General features: G+C 47.0%; 1 protein-coding gene across 2 annotated transcripts in view; it reads left to right on the forward strand.

Annotated features, from left to right (window-relative positions):
- The first annotated feature begins 4912 nt into the window (after positions 1–4912).
- The window catches only part of BLK (BLK proto-oncogene, Src family tyrosine kinase), a 44698-nt gene continuing 23001 nt past the window's right edge, over positions 4913–26609 (forward strand). Inside the window, exons 1-3 of one of the 2 annotated variants that reach the window (XM_052810236.1) lie at positions 4913–5429; positions 22209–22311; positions 24374–24422. In XM_052810236.1, coding sequence (XP_052666196.1) covers positions 22210–22311; positions 24374–24422 — 151 coding nt within the window. In that variant the 5' untranslated portion in view covers positions 4913–5429; position 22209. Of the gene's footprint in view, positions 5430–14326; positions 14484–22208; positions 22312–24373; positions 24423–26609 lie in introns of those variants that run through there. The other variant, XM_052810237.1, reaches the window with a different exon arrangement.

A 26609-nucleotide genomic window follows, 5' to 3' on the forward strand; every position in this document is an offset into this window, starting at 1 on the left:
TGTCTGTACAGCACCGAGCGCAGGGGGAGCGGGCGCCCTGCAAGATGCAGCAACGCAGACTGCCAAGAGTGGAGAACAGCGTTTGCACATTTCTGATGCAAATGCAATTTTTAAATTTTTTTCTTTTTTTTTTTGCTTTGCCAGCACCCTTTTTTGTCAGATTTCAGATGTGCATATGCAAACTCAGTCTGGTGATAAGCTCTCGCTGTGCTGAAGGCAGGCACCCGACGGCTTGCACCCGCCCTCCCTGCGGCTGCTGCTGACGGAGAGGGACCAGGAAGATGGAAGAGCTGTTGCCTTCACGCTAAAACCATCTGACACAGACCTACAGCTGCATTTTAGCTCTTAGCAGCAAACGGGTCATTCAACATTTCCTGCAACATCTCATCAAAACAAAAACTGGGTCCGTGCCAATGAACCAGACAGAATCAGGGAACGGGCATGGGCACAAGACCCTGGTGAAATACAGTCCCTGGTCTGGTTTTTGACGTGGGACAAACAATCCCAGGATATGGCTCAGGAATAAGCAAGACCAGGGCCCCTTCCCGACAGACAGCTTGGATGCAGCCACCCAGATTCGATAGCCAAAAGCGTTTAATTGCACGGACGTAGCCAGACAGGGTCAGTTGGCCTCAGGGCCAGAGACCAGGTCTAGCACGCGTTCGTTTACTAGCAGAAGTGTCGCTACTGAGGCTGGACATCCATCTCATCGCAGTAGCAGACCACACACTGCCACCAGCTCCCTCTTCTGTAAATGTTTATTTTTAATTTAGTTGTGTAATGGATTTCAAATGAGCTGCCATAAGACATCAGTGAAAGGCTGGAGCGAGGTCCCTCTGAAGTCTCTTCATGGGTTTTGAATGTTTTTGGGCCCGAATCAAAAGATGTGTGGTGGGGAGCTGCTGAAGAGCAGTGACGCTCCCAGTGCCGAGGCTCTAACCCCAACCACCTGCAGCAGGTACCTGAGATTAGATGTGATGAGTCAAAATAAACCTGTGCAACACTAACACTGTCCATACCTATGGCTTAGATTTTTTTCTTTTGCTCAGATGAAGCGATGCCTGCTGCACTCAGAGATGCAGAACCTGCCAGTTCCTGGAATTACGTCCCACAGCATCCCTGGGCACAGCACCTTTTCCAGAGGACACCTGAATCCTTGGCAACACTTGGATCCAAGACTGGGTCCCTGCTGAGATGTGGTTTTGCAAAGCCCAAGCTGCCTGCTGTAGTGGTAATAGCCTCCAGACTTTCTTTGGAACCCAGATCTCCTGTGCTGATATGAGCACCACAAACGCTATAAGGTAGATGTGTGCTATAGCCAGCTAAATCTCATCTGGACCTCCTGAGCTGCCTCTGTATTACCAGAAACAGGCAGAAATGACCATTCCCCTACCATAACAGCAGAGGTTTGACACAGCTCAGATTTGAACCAGCTGCTTCTTGCCCTGGCTCCTAGCTTTGGGGAATTTCTCCTTGTAGGCATCTTGCCAACAGAGCATGGAAGAGCTGGACCTCCCAGCAGGGGAGTGTGGCCATTCTGTGGGACCATGTGCCGGGAACACCTTGCAGGAGCACTGATGGTTGCTTCTCAGCTGGTCACCCAAGAAATGCACTTCCCCTAAAGCAAAGTCCCTGGGGCTCAGCCTGCCCAGGCTGGGATGGGGCGAGGAGGCTGTGGTGCCCTCAACCATCACCATCCTATCCTTGCCAGGTGCAGCCTCCACTCCCTGCACAGGGACTTGTACCAGAAAAGTCCTCTGACATCATCGGAGGGCCACCCCCAGGTGAACCAGTGAACCTGGAAATGTGGCAGAGGCACCTACAGAGGGCAGCAGGTCTCCAGCTAATCCTGTCTCCATGTCACCCCAAAGGAACCCATGCAAGCACAGAAGACCTGCAGAGGGTTGTGGTCACCTGGCTGCTCATCTCCGTGAGATGATCCCTCCATCACTGAAGGACCTGGGACTGGCCTTTTTCAGTATTGCTCTGTTCTTTAGTTTGGGTCAGCTTGTTTAAGACGTGTCTTTTCCCAGCTGGGTTGGCACGAGGTTTCTGAGCAACACAGAGGAAATAGCCCACTGCAAGGACAAGCCCTCTGAATCCGTGTGTTTGGCCCTGTTCTGCTTCTGGATGATGCTGAGCATCCACCCTTCACCCTGCCAAAATGATGTGCATGCTGGGACTGAGGAATTGCCTTTCCCATGGAAAGGGTTGTCCACCCCTGCCTTCAGGCACAGCCTGGAGTGTAATGTAGATTAATTGTCAGTTACGGGGACATGGCACGGGGAGGAATTGGGCTCCTGGGTATCTGCAATAATGTGGCAGAGAGTGCTGGGGCTGTTTCAGCATAAAACAGGTTCAAGCAAGAGGGAAGTTGGTTTTTGGACCATATATCCTGCGTGGAGGTGGAGGTAGAGTAGTGATGTAGGGATGCAGGGGAACAACAGTGGTATGTGAAGTGCTTCAAGAACAAGGCAAAGGGCTGTAAACATTTCACTGCTATTTAGAATAGTTCTTAACCTTGAGTGTCCTCATTCAAATACCGTCCCTGTGAGCCATTAGGTTTCTTTCTCAATATTTTCAGAGGTTGGTATTTTGTTTTCCTTTGAATTTCCAAACCAATTGTATTGTTGGCCTGTCCAGCAACCCTCCCTCTGAATGACTTGTAAACTTTCTGGTGAATCGTGCCTGAGTTTGGTAAGGGAGGAGATGTTTCAAAGATGCAAAGAGGTGGCCTAGCAGAGGAGTGAGGAGCCCATATCCACTAGAGGAAAAGCTTCACGGTGAGTACCATCAGGGTGTTAAACACCAAAGCATCAACAGGAAATCAGATTTCATAAGTTTCACCATCATGGAACACTGTGATGGTTTTTGCATTGCGTGTTGCCTCGGGGTATCAGCAATATTTTCTCTATGGGTTTCTCCCAGGTGGGTCAACATCAAAGACAAAACGAAAGGACAGTTGTGCCTGAAGTCTTACTGAAATCATGGTGGGAATTTTCAGCCCACCTGTTTTTCATAGGTAGAAAAAATCAGTTTGGTAACTCCAGAACTAACTTTGCAAGCGTGTATATTGAGTTAACAGATTATTCCTCCCTCCAACTCCAAAAAAGTTCCCAAGCCCTGAAGAACTAGAAATAATTTCCAAAGAAAATCAAAACCTTTTCCAAAGGTTTGAAGGGGCTCATTTGTAATTACTTTCCTTTGATAAACCTTCTAATCCAACTCATTGCAGCAACCCATAGAAGCAAAAAGCATTTAAAATCTCAGGCCTGATATGTAGTTTTCCATCTCTCTACTTTGCTGGAAAAAGGACTTGAGTTCCACTTTCACCCCAAATATTTGTTGTAAATTATTTTCTAGAACTGCTAGTGAACCAAAAATTCCCCTTCCAGTCTTACCTGGTTACCCAGTAAGGCATCTTCACTGAAAAGCACAAGAGCAGAAGGATCTTGTGTGGACACCATGTCCTCAAACTTCAGTTAAAAAATTCTGTGATTACCCTGAACCTATTTCCTTGGCTTCCTGAGCCAAGGAAGGGAAAGGTAAGGAAAGCCCACCTCAGATACCTGCTTTAAGTTGGGATGAATGAATGATGAAGAGACAAGCTGCAGCATCCCTGTCCTTGTCACCCCCCTCGGTGCCAGAGTCACTTTCTGCTCACTCATATGGCAAGACCTGGGTGAAATTTCCTGGATTTGTAACTGATTGTCAGAAAACACAGTTTCACTTCAACACTTGGTGGTTTGACAAACTGAATCTGGACAATAGCTTCAGGTCAGGGCAAAAAATGAGACCAATAATTGTTTTTGACTTTTTTTCGGCCCAGCAGTTTGATTTTTCATGTTCCTGGTCCAAACTGACCCCTTTTGGGGGCATTCAAATGAAAACAACAAGTGAATTGTTGTTGCTTGTTAGATTCTTCTGCTTTGCTTTTTTTTTAAGCCTAGTGAATGAACCATAAAACCAAACTTTTGCAACACTCCCCATGACCACTACTGCAGAGAGATCCATACTTTGGAGGTTTCTCCATCCTCCAGACAGCCATCAGCAGGAGGCTGTTATCTCAGCCAACGATGCTACTTGACACTGCAGGACCAAGACCCAAGAGTCAACCTTCCCTTACATAAAATTGTCACCCCTCATCTCAAAAAAGAGTTGATAAGCAGCCCGTTGCTCAACCAGCCTCAGGCAGGATCCCTGTTGTCCTGTTTGATGAAGCTTTGGCTGGCTTGTCTTTCTGCTTGTCTCGACGTGGTGGAGGCTCTATCCAAAATCCAGCAGGATCAGTAGGTGACACACATCAGCTTCCTGGCCTTCAGGGGGGTTGGTGGGTCTGCAACCCTGCTGATGAGGGTGGAAAGGAGAACGACGGAGCTTCACAGCATTGCGTGGTTGGAAACAAAGCTGTCCCCAAAGACCCTTGAGGATAGCAGGCACCGAAGGACCCCAGCACGGCGAGATCGGAGCTGATCCCTGCCCACAACAGCTCCAGGTGGGCACTGGGTGCTTAGCCCCAGCAAAGCTTTTTGCAATACAGCAAGTAGCTAACTGCGCAAAATAGAGGGAAGGCAGATCTTACAAGATCTTACATACAAGCGATAAAGAGATATTAGGATGTGCTGTCAGCTGTGTCCCGTACCTCTCTTCCCCCCTCCCCCGTGCCCTAAATGACATCAGCTGTCTTGTACTCGCTGCCGAAAGGCGGCCAGCTCGGAGGAGGAAGAACACGACCACTCTCTTCAGATGAGATTTTAAGCAGAAACAGAACCTCAAATGGAAAGTGAGTAAGATTAAAGCACTGTAACCTAGATGATTACAAAAGGGGAAACTGTTCAGACTAGAACCTGATTGGAGATAAACTCTCCCAAAGGTTAAGCGCATGCAATAAATATCTCCACCCCAGCTATTGGCCCAGACTGCGCTTAGCTGTGAATGGACCAATCTAGAAAACTCAAGAACCCATCTTTCTCCTCCCATTTGCAGACCAGTTTTACACTCTGTGGCTCCAGGACATGACTTCCAACTCACGCCAGCCTGAATGAGGGTGATGCGGGGCATCGTTTGTAGCGGGACGGTACTTTTTATAGCCCGCTGAGCCTTTGCGGGTAACGGTTCTTCTAAGGTAGACACCGTTCTAACATTAGCGCTAAATGAGCAGTGTGGTTATACTACCAGCCTTTAATTGCTATAAGCGTAACAAACCAGTTCGATTTGTCATTCAGCTGTTGTCGACAGGAAACCACTAACAGCAGTCAACTGACAACGCCAAGAAAAATTAGGGTTTCTCTTTCAACGTGTTCTAAGGATTAAAACTTATCAAGGTGAGCTGATGTTCTTAAGTACGCATCCTGCAAGGGATTTTTTAACTCTGGTGGACAACTAGGATCGACTGGGATATGATTTAATCTGAACAAAGGAATCACCAGGTAAGTGCAAACGATTTTCCAGCAGTTTTGCTTCATTCCTGATGGCCGCTTATTGCTTGGAGCTCCACTGGATACGTCCCCTTAGAGCATTTAAAGATTTGGCCCATCTCTAGTTATAGTCTATGGACCAGTGGTAATTAAGCCCTTAAAGATTTGGAGTGGGATGTTCAAGGGAATGGGCCATACTGCTGCCGCGGATCGGGGCAGGGTGCATCTCTTTCTTTCCTTCTGGCAGTGTCTCAGTGCTGAAATCGGGGAACTCTCTGAGGTGAGACTGGTGGTATAAGTCAGGACGTGACCCAGTGGGTTCTCTCTTGGGCACAAATCAACCTCTTTCTCTTAAAAAAAAATAAAAGTGGATGAAAGCCCTTTAAATAGCAAGGGGTGAATGAGTTTCTTTCAGCTGAATTCCTTGGAGAGGGGAGAGAGGGGAGAAAGTGAAATCAGGGACCCAATTCTGAATTTAAGGGGAAGTGGAAGTTTGAAGGCTCAGGCTCCAACTCAGCAACCTTTACTGATTTGAACCCATGGATGCTGCGTACGGTGCAGAGAAGGGTTGAGGCTTTAATTCCCCTTCTGTCAAGAGCCACACTTGGGGCTGAGGATCTTTGCTTACTTTGCCCCACAGATGGGTTGGTTGGTCTCCTTGGAGGTAATATTTTGTTTTCACCAGCTCCTCCATTCAAGCTGCTAAAACCAGTGGCAAGTTAACGGTGGTTGTGGACAAAGCTTCTGGCAAACTGAAGATCTCCAACGGAGTTATAGGAAGGTTGGACTTATTGCTTCTCCCCCTAGTCACTTCCCATCCCCACACATGTAGAGCCTATACTAAGTCCGTAACTTTCTTGGTTAAAATTTAGGCCAGATTCAAATTTCCGCAGCGCTCTAACTTGGAGCATGGATATCTCAGAACCCACCTTATTTGCTGTGCCAATTCTGGGAGGGAAAAGCAGTTGTAACATCTTGGGTATTTGCATCTCAGACCTCCTCAGGTATTTACTTGGGGCTTTGTGGGCAGTGATGCCTGGCGAGGCAATGCTCTTCAAGGTGCTTCAGTTACCCCACTTGTGAAATGGGGGCATTTCTTGCCTTTCTTGCGGGGCTGCTGTGGTATTTAATTGATTACAGATCTTTAAGAGTGCAAAATCAGGACAAGGTATGTACACTGTCAGCAGTGAGGATTCCTGCTGCACACAGAGCAAGCACATGTGGTCCTTGCTTTGGTACGTGCTGGAGAAGAGAAGGTAGATGGAATTTAAGAAGAAAAAAGGACAGCTGCAGGGCAGCAAAGGCACCCTCATTAATATGCTCCATTAGTCATTCTGTCAAGGTTTAAGTAATTTTTATCAGAAGATTTGAAGGCTGCAGAGCTTGTGATTTCTTGCCCACATTTTGTTTTTTCTCCCAGAGCTCCTGCAGTGTTATCATTATACTGATGCACAAAAATCTGTGGAAAAAAATCTTCTGGCCCATTCTTGTTTTGTTCTGCCAAAATAGGGCTACCGCTGGACCTTGAAGGTTATGACGTACAAGGCTGAATTTTCTGATAGAGGAGGAAAGATGCAAGACATACTTAAGTGAAAATTTTGCAAAGGTGCTACTGATTTTTCTTTATCTGCTTTTCTAATGACTTTCCATGTTCTGCTTTATCAGCATGGGGTGTTCTGGCATGCATTTATACCCTGGGCTCTCAGCTGAGATGCTGTGCTCCCCAGCCTCTGTTAAATAAGCCCACAATGTCCCAGGCTGAGCATCCCACTTCTGCACAATTTGGGCTGTGTGTCTATTTGAGACAAAGATATCGGTATCAGCTCTTTTATTTCTGCTTTGTGACTTTCCTCTTGACTGACCTTTCAGCCTTTAATTCTCAGTGGCACCTTTATGGGCACATTAGAATCTAAAAAGGTCTTGAGGCCGTATTTAGGTGCAGACAAGGCTTTTTTTCATCTCGGTCAGGTGTGGAAACAGGTCACCATGGATTTCACAGGGGTCACGGCACTGTGATGAGCAGAGTAGGAACACTTGGGCACACTATTACTTCATCATTATTTGTCTTCCTTCCTTCCCCTCATTCTTTCCATTCTCTCTATGTTAAAAAGGGAGTTTCCTCGCTGCTCTTCCACGGTTGAAGAGACCCTGGAGGCAACCAAGCGTTGACTCCATGTGGGTGAGCTCCCCTGTAGTCAATCGTTTCCTGCAGGCCCATAGGGTTCAATCACGGGCAAGAATTTAGCAAGATGCCTGGGGCTAAACCCTGCGGGAGCCCCAAAGTTTCCATTCACGGCTTCATTTTATGCGGTGCAAGTCAGCTTTCTCGTTAGGTCAGCACCACATTGCAAGATTAGAAGTAGCTGAGGGGCTTAAAAAAGGATGCAATTCCCCCTTGGCAGAGGTCTTGGCAACAGATTACAGCCTCAGGGGCCTGCTGCTCGTTGTGGAAGAAGTGGCTGCACCGCTGGACATCACTGTGAAACTCAAAAGAAAGTACATCCCTGTACAAAACAGGATATACAGGGTCATGGTTATTGCTTAAAAATAAATGCTAAGGCGCAACATACGCAATACGAACGTAAACCAGACCTCCAGTATTTCATGCTGGACAAGCCATGTGCTTCTCACAGGTCAGCCTGTTTTCCATATCAGGGTTAAATCCATGTGAATTCATTTCACTGGCCAGCCAAAAATATCCCCCCAAAAAACAAAACTCAAAACACAGCAGCTCCTTGTGTTGAAATAAAAAATAGGTTTCTAATTATAATTTTTTCCAAGAAAATGTTGCAACTGAGCCGGAGAACAATGTTTCTGTGGTTTCACGGAGCAATTTTGCCTTTGTTAATGTTGGTCAGTTTTAATTCGGAAAACATTGTGGGCTTGCCTATTCAAACTTCCAAACCCAATTATAAATTCCCAAAGGAGAGGGACACAGTTGAGCAAAGGTGTGGAAAGTGGTGATCAATGAGGAATTTTTGCAAGAAGGAATGTTGCTTCATTTGCTGGAGCCACTGTGAAGAAGGAGGGAATAAACTTCTTGTCCACCATGGGCAGGACAGGCAGGTGTAGGTCTTTCAGTGAAGGAAGTCGGTACTGATCGTTAGGAAGTCATTTTAAGGCTATGGGAATTGGAGGGCTGGGATAGACTGATGGGAAGCAGTGGGAATTTCCAGCATTGAAAGCTTTGAAACGCAAGTTAGGTAGTCTCTCAAATTCAATGTAGGTCCACCAGATTAATAACCTTCTAGGGGCCAGTCCTACATTTCTGCCATCCTGCGAAATATATGTGACTTCTGAAATGAAATGTGCTTTTCAAAATCTCTCTCCCGCATTTCCCCCTCTTTGTTTATTTACATATTTACAAAATTATTCTCCAAATTTGACCAAATCTCACCAATCATTTCTGCTCCTCTGGAAACTGTGAAATGTGTTACTGATCAAAAAGCAGCATGCAGGACCCCTCGGGTCCTGTGTGTCAGGCACGTAGGAGACAGAGCTGAAATAGAAAACACATGGTTTACAAATGAATCCTTTTCTACCTAATGAGGGGAGAAGAGTGAAAAATTATTCAGTTGTCCGGGAAGTCTGGTCTGCCTTACTCATGGCTGAATATGCAATACTTTCAGTGGGTGAAGGTTGGTTGAAAATACTTTGTGCCATCTGCTTAAGGGTCCTTATGGCCACGAGGCAAAAGAGGTGATTGGACCCGTGCCCACCTCCCCGGGGTCCCAATTTACTACATTATGGTGTGTCCTTGTACACAGAAGTTCACAGCCTCCCCTTTTCTCAGATCTCTGTGCTTCCCCGGGTTACGGTGGCTAGTGGTGAAGGACCGCCAGGTCACACAAGGTGTCCTCATAAGCAGGTACCCGTCTTCTCCATGAAACCCTGGGGTGGGAAAGAAAAACCTTCACAAAATGCCACGGGCAGAGGAGCTGCGGGATTTCTTTCAGTCCAGCCACTTGCCTGCCCAACACCTGAGCCATGATGGTATCCACTTTTATGTGAATAGCTGCTGATGGTGAATGGCTTGGAACCATGAAAATTTGGGGCAGAACATCTCAAAATATGTGTACGGGAGGACGATGCTTGAGAAGTGGGCTTTGAATAGAGGTTAAATTTGATCTATAGAAAAATCAAGGCGTCACCTGCAATACGTGATGGAGGGAGGGAGAACTAAGGTCATACTAAGCAAATGAAGAAATTGATATAAAATCTTTAACTTGACTTTTATCTCAAGAGTTTTCCCTAGCTGTCTCTTATGTATTTGGGCTTCACCATTTTAAAAGCACAGGAAGAAGACTGCAGCTGCTCGAGACATTAATATAGCAAACTTGCAAGGAGAATTATTCTTTTTCCAGTGAAAGATGCCAATATGCATGGTGGTTTTGTGACAGAACCTTTTCAGGGGTGGCGATTTCCAATGGAATGCTTTTTTTTCCTGGAAATTTTGGTGGAGAAGTGGGAAAAAACGTTCTGTATAAAAGTCACTGGGTGGGCTGCCAATGAATAACAACTGTGCACAGAAGGGAATCGTGAATCTGAGACTCTGCACAAGACAGGTCTTAGCCAGGAGGGAAAAAATCCTAGTTGTTTAAATGCAGTCCTGCTTGGACATCAACCTGTCCTGCTGATGCTAGTGAGAGTATGGACACTGGCAAAGCAAGAAACTTGAGGAAATAAGATTTCTTCTGGCTCTGATGCAATAGAATTAGACCAGATCAAAGATGATGTAACCGGAGAGTGGATGAGCCCCATCCCTTCTGTGCCATAAAAAATGACTTCTGCAATAGACCTGGCTGCAAGGTTTGGCCTTGTTTTGCCACATTTCTATCTCCTTCAAGCACCATAGGGAAGTTCAAGTGTTCTTTTAATTCTGAAAGTCAAGCTCATCTTCTAGTTTTGAATAAGGGATTAAAAAATGGTGGTTTGGTTTTTTTTTTCTTTACTAGCATCAAAAGGGAAATAATATTGAGGCAGGATCTTGGCTGCTGCAAGCAGCCAAGAATAGGCATGGCGTGAGCAGTGTAGAGGAAGCCTGGCAGGGAGGACTGGTGTGGGTAGGAAAGAAGAATCAGCACCATCATGTCCAGCATAGGAAGGCTCTTGGGACCAAGGACCAAATGCTCCTCCAGCAAGGTTTTGTGAGGGCTGATCCTGCCTCGGGGCAGAGGGCTGTGCTAGATGCTTCTCCAGTGACTGTTTTTTGCAAGCGGTTGTACTGATTCTGGACAGTGGAAATTCACATTTCCATGAGGTCACCAGAAAGGTATCTGTTTTAAAATGTTTGCATTTCATCTCATTAGTTCTCTTATTTATATGTGAGAAGAAGAAAAAGAAAAAAAGTCACTTTCTCCCTCCAAAATGGCTTTTCCTAACTGGGGCCAGACAAAACCTCTTTGTGGTCTCTACTAGCAGAATATCCCTCAGTTACCATTAGCCAAAGCCACTGCTGCATTTTCATCCCAGTCCCTTGAGGTGGCCCTGCAACGCCCACGGGATTCAACAATAAATAACAATAGTGAAACAAGAGGGAACCCATCACCACCCTGCACTCGGGGTGGTCTGGTACCTGGGGCTACACAAGGTGCCTATGTCTGAGTGTCATCCCAAACACAGTGACGTGTTTAGGATAGTAAATCAGGGGAAAAGGGACAGCCTGTCTCTTGGAAAGCAGAGACCCAAAAAGCAGGCGGTGCAACCTGAGCAATTAGGCTAGGCTTTCCTAAACACAGTCCAGGAGCTAGCACGGAATGGAGACTACAAGGGGTTTGGATGCAGCCACCTAATTTTGAAGGGTGGGAGAACGAGCCCCGATATCGCCTATTTTACTAGCCGAAATGCTGCCTCAGAGAGCTCAGAAAGTCTAAGCGCTCAAAATGGAGGCTGGTGGGTTGGTTATAATGCGTCAGCATCTTCCAGAAGCAACAGCACATTGCATTAAATAAGCTTTTAATCTGCTAGAGGAATGGAAACAGGGAGGTTCAGATGGTAAATTAGGTTACTCGTTCTTAACAGGGAAGAGAAAAACATGGCCAGACCATGAAAACAACATCTGGAGGGAATAAGCTACCCAGCTTTCACAGCAGCAGTATAGGGAAGCAGTCCTGGGGGCCAGCTGGAAGAGGAGAGGTGCCTTCGTCCCTCTCGGTGGTTTCCAATCAAAGCCTTCAGATCACCTCTGCAGCAGACACCTTAACAGGAACACTTTTGGTTCAATGTAAACTAGATAAAACGCAGTGGGAGCAGGCGCCGCTGCAGAAGGAGGCTATGCAGCGGGCCACTAGTGTAGGTGTCTGGCTGTGGGATCATTCTGGTGGGCTGTGGGTCGTCTGGAAGGAGGCTGCCGCATTTTCTGGTCCCTCGCTGCATCCTGTGGAGCGGTGGGTCCTAGAGGTCTTTCTTACAGGCAAGCCTAAGAGCCCACAGGCATTTACCCTATGGGCTGGACCTCTGGTCTCCATGCATGTCTTATAGAGAACTGTAAAAAGTAGCAGAGACAAGCCAGCCTTGGGATTGCACGCTCGTGTAGAGGCCTGCGAAGATACTGGAGAACATCTGGGGACTGACCCAGACAGACGCTACTCATCTGGGTGAGATTACAGCCTGTGCTTTCGGGTCGGGGAAGCGGAGGCAGATGGAGCCCATCTGGAGTGACCCAGAAGCTGCATATGAGAGACTTTCTCTCTTTTTAGTGCCCTTTTTCACATGCTTTCTCAGTGGTCTCCCTCCAGCTGCTTTCAAAGGACATCCCTGGGCTGTTGCTTCATGATTTCTGAGTAAGCAAATTGCAGAAGGGCACTCTCTGCCTGGGCTTCTTGACTCCCGGTCTCACCTCATGGCCATGAGATGCCCAGCCTGGAGGAGGCACAAGGATGAAGGGATGTGCCCCAGGTGACATGCAGGGGCACAGCCAGGATACCTTAGGTACAAAAACACCTCCCTGGGATGCAATAGGCAGACCACACCATATCTATTTTTTATTTTCACTTCTTGCTTCTGAGCTGCTTGAACCGTGGCCGTCACTGGAAGGGTCTTTGCAGCAGCTCAGCTGCAGCTGCTGGGTTTCCCCACTGTCAGCATCGGGAGCGTGTCTCAAATCAGAAGCAGGTTTCTGTCTGGAGCTGCTGCGCTATCGCCCTATTTCCCAAGATGACTTGGCAGCCACTAGCTTATTTCTAAGCCTTTGCTGGACCTCATGGTACCTCCTCCTTCCTACCTCAGCAGTGGATGACAAGCAGCTTTCTAAAAAAGCAACTTCCCTTTTCATAGGAATAGGAAGTGAAGCTCGCTTAGCAAAAAGAGCTTCTTTGCTCTCTCCATCAAAGGATGAGCCCCTGCCCTAAAGCTCAAGGTACTCCAGCTAACCCTGAAGCTGTCCTCTCCTTCCCCAGCCCCAACCCGACCGCCTCCATCTCTCTCCCCTGACCTTAGCCAAAGGAGAATCGAGCAGGCAAAATGCAAGCTGGCAAGGGCGAAGTTTGACGAATCTGCAAGGGCTTCCTCATTTCTGTATCTCCTTGGTATGCAAACTGCAGGTCTGACTCTGCAGCACACCTGGCTGAGGGGTGATGGGGTGGGTGTCTGTCCTGGCTGTCTTCAGAGTCACCCTGCGCTGACCCTCTAGGGTAAGAGGCATGGCGTGACCCTTGAGCACTCGCAGACCCCTGCTTATGGCCCAGACAGCCTTGCAGCCCTCCATGAGGTTTTCTTCCTTTGTCAGGAGCACAAAGCACTTGCAGAGCCAAGGCTGATTTCCATGCCATGCATCCCATGGGGGTTTACTGGGAAGGGCACTTCATAGCCCCACGAGCAGTGCCGGGGCATCAGGCATCCTGGAGCCGCTGCTCCCATCTCACACGGCATCATGTCCTCAACCAGCCTCATCTTGTCCTTGGGTCTCATGGCTGGTAAAGGTCCTCTCCCTTGACCTCAGCTTAGATCTGCTCTGCGAAGCCTTTCCTCCTGTAAACAACATCACCAGCATGTGGGTGACCTTTAGGTTGTGCATCACACTCTGAGGATGTCGGCTTGTGTTTGTCCTTCTCAGTGACAGCAGCTGAAGTGCAAACTATGTGAGGTCACTCCAACCTCGAGTTGGCTGAGACCAAGAGTCTCTTCCCTCCCGCTGCCCCATATAACACAATAATGACGTCATGCAGTTACCCACAGAGTTTTACGCAGTGGTGCTTGGGGGCCTCATCTCTGCAACAGCTTAAGAAAATATGTTAAAAACACCCCGGAGAAGCCAGCTCTTTACGCACCTTACAGGAAGCCTCAGGAGTCTGTAGAAACAAAACTTGTGTGTTATACAAAATTTGTCTCCTAAGACAGAGGCGTTTCAGTCTCCCTATAGAACATGCTGAGGAAGAATGAGAAAGTCACTTCCTCAGAGTCACCCACAAGTCCCTGTCCAGGTCGTCGCTCGTTACACCATGCTGCTACAGTTGAGTAGGTTCATAGAGGGTTGGGGCTCACTGGAACACGATGCATTTCATCTGCAAAAAGGTCTTTTTTAATCACAGAAAGGAACTATCATCGCAAAGCCAGTTTGTTCAGCTGTTTCCTAAAATTTGGTGGTTTGCATAGTGGAAACACAATCCATTCACAGTCATTATAGCTGTTTTTAATGACAGCTGGTAATAGCCTGTGGGTTTTGCTGGGTTTTGTGTCTAGATTCTCTTTGGGTTTCTTGCCTTCCTCGCTGCTATTTTCATTGGCCAGGTTGTCTGGGAAGTGCAACTCCCACCCCCTCCCGGATGATCATTTTTATATTCAAAATAGAGCAAGGAATCCTTGGGGGGGAGAAAAGAGTCAGTTCTGACACAAAGACCTGATTAAAAAAAGAAAGCCCATTAAAAGCATTTGCAAAATCAGGCTGCTCCTGCAATCTGGGGGGGTAACATTCAAAGCGGCTGGTCTCATGGACGTGGTGGGAGCCAGAGGTCTCTAACAGAGAAATTCTGCAAGGGTCCCCAGCCCCATGGAGCATCTGTCATGGGTCGGACCAGTGGTTCGTCCGTCCTCGGATCGTGTCTCCAGGAGCAGCTGCGTAGGAAGCAGGCAAGTAGGGAACAGCCCACCCCCATCCACATTCCCCTGAGGGTGGGGAGGAGCCCAGCAGGTTTTTCTCTATCCTCTTCTTCTCTCCCATCCCTCCTTCACGTGATGCCCCCCTTGCCCTGTTTCCCTTCCCCAAGATCTGTGGGGTAGAGAGATGACGGGGTCACTACCCAACGGCTGCTAAGATCCAGCCCCGAGGGATGGTTTCCAGGGATGCTGTTCCCTTGGCTTACCGCAAAAGGAGAGGAGGACAAATAAGTGCCAGGCGTGTGCACCCTGGTACTCCCATCCTTCCCTGTCCCCCCAGGGTCTGGCAGGGAAGAGAGGGTATATGTGTGGGGAGGCTGGCCGGAGCTGGACACAGCTGTGACGAGTAGGGGAAGTGCTCTGGCATCCAGTAGTTATTTCTGATATGCGGCTGGAGGTGTTCAGGTGGGGAATTGGAGATATCCATCTTTCCCTACAGCCCTTTGCCTCATCTGAGGATGGTGGGAGGGAGCATCGTTCCCTCTGAGACCCGACCCAAGGAGGAGGTCTCTGACAGCAGCGAGTGCCTGAGCACCAGCCTGCCACCAGCTTCATTGCTCCCCTCGGGACATGGCTAACGGGTCCTACAAAATGCTGTCCTCTTGCTAGGAAAAGGCAGCCTCTGGGATGCAGGGCCTCCAGGAAGAGCCTTTTCCGGGGCAAAAATGTGGGTGGCCACACACAGAGGTGTGGAGGAACACCCTATCCATCTCCTTACATTCCCAGGTCTCTGAGGGCCAGAATGTCCCCACATCCCTACAGATCACCGTGATGTGCCCTCAAAGTGCTGTGAAACAGAGCATCGGGGGTTCTGGCCAAGCAAGCGTGGCCTGTGCGCAATTCCATAAGACTTAAATGTCAGATAGGGGTGGCCTGCAGAGAGGATTTCTCCCTGCTGTGCTCCAACTTACCTATAGCCCACAAGTCTGGCCCATACCCACATTGGGCAGCAGATAGATTTGAGTTGAAATTTGGGTTGAAATTCCAGCCACTGCAGAAATTGCCGTTGAGCAATGCGGTTTTGTGATAAAAACCTCTCGCACCTGAAGAACCCCAGAGATGCTCCAGGTACCCAAGGAGATGTGCCTGCTTCTCCTGGCCCCATCCTCCTCCTTCCCCCCGCCGGTGCCTCCCACCTCCCTGTGCTGCAGGACCTCAGGTCCTGCAGAACCATCCCCAGCAGACGTCCCACCTGGCTGCTGCAAGGCCTGGGGTGAGCTCATGAGGAAAGCATGTTTAAGGGAGGTGGGATAAGCAGTCTGCCCTCCTGGTTTTCCCCCCTCTGGGACCTCAAATCCTGGCTCTGCTTCCTGGCCCACAGCCTCTTGCAGCTCAGCCGAGCATCTGCCAGGTTCCAGCAGGGCGCAATGCTCAATGTAAGCAGCCATTTTTCCTCCAGACAGATGTTTTGATTAGCAAATGACCATTCTGGCAACAGGTGGTAGTTTTCTACTTCTGGAGAGAGCAAGAAGCTTTTATAATCTTTTTTTTTTTTTCCCCCCCTGTCAAAAAACTTTTTACATCTGCTTAAACTCAGGGTCCTGGAAATCTGTGTGCTCCCACTCCCCAGCCTCACACAGAGCCTTCTCCCATGGGGTGTCCCAGCTCTCCAGAAAGGCCTGAAACAGCCGGATTTTCTTCTTGGTTCTTTTGCTTGGGCCACGTTGACCTGCAAAGCATGGCCTAAGCAAGCCGGTAGATTCAGGGCAGACTTAAGTTGCAATAGAAATGGCAAGCTGGCTAGGATTGCAGCAAGAGACACCAAAATAAGCCAACGGGCTTCAATCTCATTTCTGCAATGTGTTCCCCTCACTGAGGGGTAAATTGCAGGAGCACAGAGCTCCTGGATTTGGCTGCCCTGGGCTGGCAAGGGACAGACATTGCCAAGACCAGTTTGACCACACTGGCTGTGCTCGAGACTGGAACCTGCAGTAGCACACCACCAACATTAGCACCTCACCAGCATTAGCTGGAGAGCCTGGCTGCTCCTGGGGGTTGCCCTTCATGCTCCCTCAAAAACCTTTTACACGGGTCAGAGTGTTTGAAAGAGGCCTCAGTGCAAGCACAAGTACAACTTGGTGTATTTATCCAACAAGGACGAGGACTGGATGGGATCTGAACATTGCCAGTAGGGTATTCCCAGTTCTCCAGCAAGGATGCAGCATGCAAGCCAGACAACTGCTTCGCTCCCCAACAAAAACCATGATGCTTCTTGCTCCAGGCTCTCCAGCTCTTCACGGGGACTTTCTGCATTGCTGTAATTCCTCCTTACACAGCCTGGTCCTGCTGAGCAGCAGTTTTTGGCCAAGAAAATCCCCCTGATGTTAGCTGGAGACCCAGCACTGTGTGTATCATCACTTGCAGGGAGTGGTCTTCAGCAAGACTTTGGCTACTATGTCCTAGAGGACGGTGGCCATAGCCTCCATCTTGTGCCTCTGAGAAACACCTTCTACATGGTCAGTGCTCTTTATAGCACAGCATACTTTTTTGTACCTCTCTTCTAACCACCTCCTAGCAACAAAGCCACTAATAATTAAAAAAAAAAAAGATAAAAAGAACTTGACCAAAACCCAGCAAAAGTAGAAAACAGTCACAGTAGTAAACACTTCGGTAGCAAATCTTCATTCAAGTAGCTGATCTCACCAAGATCTTCAGTAATTCTCTTCTTTTGTGTCTTGCAAAGCAATCTAAGGGTCTCAGGTCGGGAAATGCAATGAAGAGCTATTTTATTGAGGGAAAGGAAAGCTTCTGGAGAATTTAATGCATCTGGGTTGTGCCTAGAACTAGTGGAATTTTTTTTTTTTTCTGCTGAACTTCTTTTGTCCTCGCTGATGCAAAAATGCAAATCTGGAATAATTAAATTATTGTATCCAAAGTGAGTTGATTTCATCAATTCTTTATGGTAGGAGGAGGACTTGCAAAGAGAAATTCAGCATTTCAAACCCTTCATAATTGGACATATCTGCATTTTCAAAGTATTTTTTGTAGGGGTTTTAATGCCATTTCCTTTTAAAATGTGTTTTCTTAAAAAAGACATTCTGAAGTTTTAAAATGAAGGGAAATATCTAATCTTAGTGAACTATGAAAAACACTTTGTTGGACCCACCTTAGAATCTGAACGGAAAGGGGGGTAATTTTGTGATTTCACTGGGCTTGGGGGCTTTTTGGAGCTGCCCTCACAGTGAAACACTGTTGGCTTGCTTAGGTCTTAACCTATTTTTCCATGGCACAGTTTCATGGGGGTGAGGTAAATGATGAGCCGAGACTTCTGCTTTTCTGCTAGATTCTGTCTTGGTTTTTTCCCCGCAGCCGCCCATGCAATCCCAAGGCTGTTTGTCTGTGTCATCCACATCCCTGTTGCAGAAGGCATTGCTGCACTCACATCAGAAACAACTTTTGAGCTCTCTTGCTCTGGTAGCGGAAACCAGGCAACCGCAGTAGATGGTGTGCCCATGGTGCAGGGCTGCTTACCGTAAAGATGAGATGGGCAATAAGCCCATGCTTGCAGTGCCTGGCTTAGCCCAGGTACCTCCATCCTACCTTCTGATCTGCTGCAACAAAAGGAGTAAGTGCATCCAGCAGGTCCAATTCGCCACTATCCTGTTTGCTTTAGCTCACCCTGAGCACTCAAAACAGGCCAAACACCGGTGCAAGGCAGGTCTCCAAACCCTGTGGTTAGCAAAGGCTTGTGTCCATCTCTACTGGACCTCGGTCCCTCTGGAGTTCCAGGTTCAGCTTGATGGGTTGCACCTGTAGGGTATGTTCTCCAATCCTCTTTGAAGATGGGGGAACGATAGGACGTTTAGTCACATCCTTTCCTCTCCACCGTAAAGATGTCATCCAAATGTCAGCAAAAACACTGCTGAAGCAGGGCCTTGTGGTGGGATCTTCAGAAGACCTCCCCTTGGCCCATTGGTGCTGGAACATCTGTACCTTCATCCAGCTCTCGCTAGCCAAAATATCGCCTCAGCTGCCCCTCTGAAGGTTACTAAAATTACCTTCTGTTGTCCTACAACATGGGACACGCAGCATGTTTCAGATGTCCTATGCAAGCATCCAGTGTGCCCGTGACCTGCGTGTCTGTCCCACACAAGTTCAGAGCTGGATGCTACACAGAGCTCACCATCCTCGCGTCTCCTGACTTCTTCAGCAAAGGCTTGCTTGACTATCACAGGAAGACTTCTGCGTCAAATGTTTTTACTCAAAACTTATCAGCAGCTAAGCTGGACTATTTTTTGCTAAAACTTTTCAAGCGTATGGAAAAATTTTGCGTTGTCTTAAAATTTTTTTGTTCAGTTTTGGTTTCTGGTTGCTTTGAAAAGAACTTGTTTTATAAATCTTCTTTTTCTGAACTTCAGTAAAGTTGAGGAAACAAGTCTCCCCGCTCTCAGTTATTAAAAATAAACAAACATTTTTCGATGTGAAAAACTGGAAATTCACAAAAGGAAATTTTCATGCTTTTCTGAGTTACTGTTTTCTCCCCAGTGCTCTTCTACTGGGAAAAACCCAAAACAACAACAAAAAAGGACTGGGAGAACTATCCATTACTTTTCTCAAAATATTTTTGTGAAGCTAATTTAAAAAAAAACATTAATCAGAAGCAGAAACACTGTGGAACAATGTACATTCAACTCAGCCACCTTTTTTTTTGGGGAAAAAAAAAAATTACTTTTTAAAAAATGAAAACTCCACCAGCTGTGGGCTGTGAGCTCACCAGCAGCTCTCCGCATCTGACAACATTTTTCTGCGGTGCTATTTTGGGATTTTGTATAGCACCTGCTGGCATGAAGGATGGTCACGTAGGCTGCAGAGGCGACCTGGAGAGTGCCAAGGGTGGATTTCATAGAGACTGTGAATATCTAGAGCAATGCTAACATCTTGCGGGCGTGGGTGGCGATGAGTGACCTTTGTGGGAGACTTTTCGCCGGTTCCGTTTCCCACCCGTGCTGGGACATGCTGTTCACTTCTCTGTGCTGCTTTGCACGGATGTGTCTGACACATGCGTGCGGGGAGAAAGCTCAATTTGTGCAAACATGCAGAGAAGTGTTTCCAGTCCCAGCGTGGTGCAGAAGGGGTTGCAATGCCCCCATGGACACAGGAGCATCGTGGGGAGATGCACAGGTTAAAGCATGGTCGCTGCTCCCCATAAACCCTGTCAGAGGAGTTGGGATGGCCACAAGCCCCTGATGGGACTTGCTGAGGTGGATGTTCCTCCATGCCCTTTCCCACTCTGCCCCACCAGTGCCATCACTGAGAGCAACTTGAAACCTCAAAACGTGCATCCATCATCCTGCAGATGGCCTGTCAATCCTCTTGTAAGATCATCCTGGTGACATGACTGGCGGTTGAAGCATATTGCTGACTCATGCTATATTTCATGTCCCCTAACTCTGTAGAAAAGACAGCAATTGCTACGTCTGTATCTCTCATTCAGGGGCAGACCCTATCAAAGACCATGAGATGCTCCAGTGATATAGTAACAAGGACCATAGATAGATGTCCAATGCATAGATAGATTCTGTGGTTTTCATGGTTGGTAATGAGTGGTACCTAAAACTTGTCATCATCCAGCCTTGACTGAAAACGATGCCTTCCAGTTCTCTGGGCAAAAAGGGAACTCCAGCTACTCTCACTTACTGTCCTGGCAAATAACACCATTCCGAATCAGAAATTCTGGCACACAGTTATCTAATTTGCAAGTTGAAGAGCGGGTAAAGCTTACTTAGTAAATCATGTGCCATTGCATGACAACCGGATCTTCTAAGTGAAGCAAACCCTGGTTACAACCTGAAGGGAGGCTGCCAAATTAAAATTAACTTGCTGCAGGAAATGCTGTAGCTGATTCAGTGGGCAAAACTTCCCCTCCAACTGTGTTGTCAGTGCCCAGAGCAGTGCTGAGACCTGGGTACAGATGGATGGGCCATCTGTAAACTCGGGTCAAAGAAAAGCTCAGAGAAGTTTGGATGCTGAAAACCTTTTGACTGGGGGGGGAAATGTGTGTTGGTGATCCTGAAATATTCCACTAATTCCTTCCATTTTGCTCACTTTATCAGTGAAAATAAAAATGAGGCAGAAGGGAGAAGATATTTAAAAAAAATATAACACCTTAAAGTATTGGGATGGCTCTGTTAGAAACCTCATTTCAGAGTCCTAGTTTTTTGAAATATTAGATACGTGCTAGAAAGCAAAAGAAGTTGCTTTTGCTAGAATTTTGTGTTCTCGCAAGTACGGTTTTCTGGAAGCTTTTTTGAACACATATGTTGGAGTCTGACTATCGTGACACAGTGCCAGACTGACATTTGGGGGGACTGACTAACCACATTGGTCTCTGGACCTCCAGTCCCCGATCCTCCACATTCATTGCAGACGTTGAGGTAGTTTGGCAAGAATAGGAGCCAACGTGTCTTTGCTCAGCTACAAGTATTTGGGCTTTGGGTTTGTCCTGGTTAAACCACGACAGGGTTGTTTTGTGTTTGGACATGTAGCCCACACCTTTTAACGCCTTTTTTTCAAAGCAAAGGGGCTGGGGCAGACTTTGGCGCTGGACGGTGTAGATACCTTATATATTTGTGGCAACAGCACTTCTGTAATGCTGCCTTCAACTGCTCCCTACTTTTTCAGGGGGCTGAGCAGGCTGAGTTTGCTATGGTCTGGCTATCTTGGCTACCCAGACCCAGTATTATGCTAGAATTATTGACCAGAGCTGAAATTATATTTCTGAGCTTCAAGTTAAACAAGCCCTCCAGCACAAGTGTGGAAACTCTTGTGTGGACCAGAGGAAAGTCCATGGAGAGGGTTTGATTCATTTGCGTCTGGTGATCCTTGAGGTGTCCAGGAGGTCTGAGACACACACATGGGGTTGGGAAACATAATCCACCATGTATGGGAGACCCACACCTTGTAAGAACCCAGGGCACATCAAAAGCTACCAGGGCATTGCACATGGGCAACTGAGTCAAGCCCTAGGCTCACACTTTACAGGCAGGATGGATGCAAGCTACACCATATTTGACTCCCTAAGCTTCTTGCAGTCCTCCAAAGCGTTGCATGAAGTCCCATGCCTTCGTGGACAAGCTGAGCGTGTGTCCGTCCTGCTTAAGCACGAGGATCGGTGGGACTGGTACCATGCAGACAGCTACCACATCTGTGTACTGCTTTTGCTGCGTGGGAGGGACGTGACCTACAGAAAGCACTGAGTGGTATGAGTACGTCTCGTTCTTGGCCCGGGGACTATGTGACCCTCTTGAAGCCCTGGTACACCTGAACAGCTCAGCACAGGGATATTCCCCAGGATCTCCGGCACCTCCTCTTTGACCCTCCAGCAGTGCATGCATGCGGCATCACCTGGCTCTGGAGCAAGTCTGCTTAATGCCAGCTGGGGATCTCTGCATCGGAGAGACTCCAAAGCAGTCATTTGTGCCCATTTTTTTCTGGTGACTTATAGTGTCTGTCTGAGCCTCATCTGCAAAGTGTGAAACACCAGAGTTGTGTGGGAACAGAAACTATGCGGTTCACAAGGTTCAAGGTAGTAGGAGGACTGTAGATGGGATGGACTCTTCTCTCCATTGTCCCATTGCCCTGTATTCTCATCTTCTCCAACTTGTCCTTCATGAATGAGAAGATTGTTTTATCCCTCAGTGTCTGCCCCTTTCCCCAGGAGCAGTCTCATTAAAAAGTAATTTCTGGTCTTCCTTCTAGGATGGGGTTGCTCGGAAGCAAAAATCAGCTGACATCCAATGAGAAACACACTTCTGGAAGCAACCCAAAAACCAAGAGTAAAACTCCTCCCGCCCCACCCAAGGTAAGCCTGCAGGTTTGCGTCCTGTCGGGATCCTCCACAGCTCAGTTAGTGTCTGGAGTGATGCAGGCAATACCTGTGTGTGCCAGCAGGAACTTGAGTATTTCTATTTCCTAAAATTTGGTCACCAATTGGGAAATGTTGTTCAAAGGGCAGAAAACAAATGTTTATGCCTGGCTTCCCCCCATGAGCTTCTTAATACGGGGTGAACTGTTCAATCAATGCTTCCTTGCTCTGTGTTTTTTCTCTGTCAAAAAGGATGCCGTTTTCTCTCTGGGGATATGTTATGGCTGTGAATTGTCGGAGTGGGCTAGGGATAGTGGTGCTCTGAAAGGCTATGTTGCGTTGAGCCTGGCACAATTATTTGCGTGGGCTGGACTGGAGAGCAGGGCAGGAGACAGGGAGAGAAGGCGCAGAGGCCACTGCCCTCTGTGCCCTGCATGGCTTGGACACAAGTCCTCCGAGCTGATCCCCATATCTTTTAGACAGGTTGGTGCCCTCAGCAGTCTGCAACCCAAGCTGATGTTGCTGACTTGCAAACATCAAAAAGATGGGTCAGATTCAGACTAAGATTCAAAGCTGCAAACCGCAATGGAAACTTAGCCATCAGGGAGGACAACGGGTTCACTAAAGAGGGTCTACGGCTAATCTGTGTTGGGGTGGGCTGAGAATCAGGAATGCTGAGCATTTACTGCTCCCTTTGAATTTATATGGCCTCTGCTTGCATGGGCATGGATCAGTAAGACACTGGGTCAGGATTTAGGACACCTCAAATGACAAACGTCTTGCTTAAACTTTGGAAATCACTTTATCTATCTGTTGCTGTAGAGAGGACATGAAGTTGTTTTCTTTTTCTTGTCCTTGTCAGCACTGCATCCAGCAGCCAACACAAGAGAAACTCTAGGTGAAACTGTCATGTGAAAATCATCTCGGGTCTTGAGCTCTGAGAGAGGGGAGGAATTGCCTGTCATTGCTTTTGATGATGGGTGGAGATGTTTTTCACTCCTTTAGTTTCATTTCTGAGTTCTCCCATGGTTATGAAGTCTGGTTTTCATGATAGCAGATGTCAGATTGACCAAGAAGATGTTCTTTTCCTAAATTTCCTTCTCTCCAGCTCCCCAGTTGGATGGGGTTAAACCACGACAGAAGTCCGCATTTCTTTCACTTAAATTAGAAAGAGCAGTGGGTAAGCAGCTCTCCCACCCCACAGTGCCGCTAAGTAGGAGTCAAAGGGTAGCACAGACAGAAAATGCTAGATGTTTTTAATTCAGCGTCTGTAGTTCACTCCTTTTGAGCGTGTATAAAAATAACTGGCAGCGGTCAAACACCCACTAGAGTCACTAGGTACTGTACCTTGGACTGATCACAGGACTGGTGTCTGAAGTTGGGTAGAGGCCAACAGAGCCCACTGGGCCATTTCTGCAATATTAAACTCTCAGCCCACAGAACAAGGTGGTTGCATCCCAGCCGCTCATTAGGAGTGGTCTATGGCCAATTGGCCACTCTCAGGGTCTGGGCCAAACCAAACTAGGGACCATGTCAACATTTTAAAAGTGTGCCTAGATGTGTTGCAGTACCTTGCTGCTGTTTAATTTGCTAATATAGTTACTGCCTCCGTTTTTTTAACGTATCCCTGAGCAAAGGGTATTCCATAAGCCTTGGAACAATTATGGCAAAGAGCATCCTCAGTTTTCTGCTTCAAATAATATTGCAATTGCAATTTCTCAATGGGACCATTCATGTCTCATCCCCCATTGATCTGAAATCTGGCATCAGAGAACAAGAGTTAGACAGACCAGGGTTTAAATGTGGGTAGCAGATTTATGCTTTTATTCAGAGGGGAGCCAAGGATTATTCAAGCTGACAGTTAAGACAGCTATGAACACATCACGGCAAAATGTGCTAAAGCCATCACGACACATATGGAGCCAGATGCAGGGTCTGTTGACTGACTACAGTGGGCTCCGGATCAGACTCCCACTCATCTATGAAGCCAAGGGCAGGTCTTTCTGCAAACATAGCAAAATAATAAATGTCTTATTTTTTCTTTCTATTTCTATCAAAGGGCAGACAATTTATCAACTTCCCTCATCTAAACCAAGCCTCTGTACAAGGTAAGATTCTTAGCTCATTTGCTGTTTTCTTTGTCTTCCCATGGGGTTTTGCAAGGTGGTGGTCCCCCAACAGAAGGTCTTGAGAACAAGCCATCACGTCACAGGCGTGCAGTTTCTGCGTCTTTAGCATTGCCAGGCAGGGAGTTTATCAGTGTGTTCTGGAAGATTCAGTTTACGTCACTAACTGTTTGTAGCTGCCAGTTTCCCCTGCTCATCAAAGAAATTAAGAGGGAAAAGCAGTCCTTCTTCATTGGTTGAGCAAAGTGAGATCTCAGACATCAACTGCATGAGATTTCTCTGTCTGCTGTCCTGTCTGCAGCGTGACAACTTGTGTATACTCTATCCAGTTAGCTGAAAATTTCAGAGGAAATAGGAGGCATCAGAGAGCCCAGAGACATTACAAAGAGAATGGGAAGAAAGAAAAGAGTATAAAATAAGGATACACAGAGCCCCTGCTTGGAGACTGTTGGCTTCATCCACCTCTGCAACTACCTGCGGGTCACAGATGGTGTTTGGTAGGTGATTGCGTTTTAGCAGGGAGCCCTCTGCTACCTCTGCCCAGCCTCCGACAGCAACTTGTATATATTTCTGTCAAAGAAGTTTTGCAGATTAAGAACAGAGAGAGAGAGAGCATTAGAAGGGGGCAAACAATAGAGGCAGCTTGGAAGAAAGCAGTTAGCAACACACAAAAGTTCCTCACGTGGGTGAAAGTGTAGGATTAGGGGAGACAGGGCATGAGGAAAGAAAAAAGTGGAATGACAAATAAATAGCATGGGTTGAATGGCAGACCTAGGTCTTGCGGTCTTATGGGTGATGATGGAGGGTTTCTGCCATGTGGCAAAAAGAGGGAATCCTGCAACGTCAAAATGTTCTTCAAAACTGACATTTGTTATGGAGACCCAATTTGTGGGAGGTGTAGCTCTTCAACTATGTGAATCGGGGTGTATTTCTGTGGAAGTACCATTTTTCCAGAAACCATGCTTTATTTTGCAAAATTGCTTTCATGGCACATTTCCAAGCGGCCGTGCTCTCCTACCGCCACAACTGAGCAGACATTGCCAGTTTTTCATGGGGTTTTTATCAACCTTCTCACTCTGGTGAGAAGCACAACAGAAGTTATCTTCAGGGAGGCGGCTTTTACTTCTGCTTCATGCCAGAAGGCAGAAGTGGAAAGATGCTAACAAATTCATTAAGTACCATGTTAGCCATTTTCAGCTCTCAAAACTATTTTGGTTTTTTAGGTTCATTTCCAGTTTTGGAGGAATATTCACACTGATGGTCTGGGGAACTTCTTATTTTTCTCTACCAGTGCCTGAGTTTCCAGAAATGATGCTATGTCTGACTCTGCCCTGTGTGGCAAAACGGGCTGATAGGAACCATACAAGTTATTTGAGATATCTGAGATATTCTCATGAAAGAAGGCAATTCAAGTGATTTGATAAAGAAAGCACAAAATCCAGGCAATTTGATCATATAAAAAAATCAAAGTGCTGAATTACATCCTGTGGGAGCACTTCAAATTCAGTCAGGCAAAATTATTGACTATGGAAGTGTGGCATGTAATATAAAATCAAGACTCCTTTTCCTTTGTTTTTTTTTTTTTTTGCATTTTTTTGCATTCCTTGCATTTTGATTTATTTTTTTTTCTGATCTCAGTGTTGTGCAACTTGTTTCACAGTTTCAAGCTTTCACACCACTGTCTCAGAAATTATTTATTTATTTATTGTTAACAAAACCCTAATTCCTCCTGTCGTTATTTATCTTACTGGAAGTAACACTAAGGCAGGCAAGGAGTGCCTAACTGGATTCAACTGCAGTGTTGGCAGCATTGTCAATCCGGTTTTCATTTGGGGTGGGTTCTTCCATCGTGTGAGTCTCTCATTCATTTTAACATGGCTCCCTAAGCACTCAAGATGTCTTTAAGGTCAGTTCTAGATCTCTCTGGAGTCAAAATTTACCTTTAATTCTGCACCTGTAAAGCCTCCAGCACAGCAAAGTCCTGGTCCACGATGGTGGTCCCCAAACACAACAGTTCCATTACTATAGCTGCTGCTATTCGCTTGCATTGGATAGATAAGACGTAGCAGAAAGGTAGAATAACCCCTGCCCTTGCCCTGCCAGCTGCTCACAGCTGGATTTAAGTACTACTGATAGAGAGAGCTGGTCATTTTGGGTGCTTGTCTTCAG

The sequence above is a fragment of the Harpia harpyja genome, chromosome 15, assembly GCF_026419915.1.
Source record: "Harpia harpyja isolate bHarHar1 chromosome 15, bHarHar1 primary haplotype, whole genome shotgun sequence".
NCBI lineage: Eukaryota > Metazoa > Chordata > Aves > Accipitriformes > Accipitridae > Harpia > Harpia harpyja.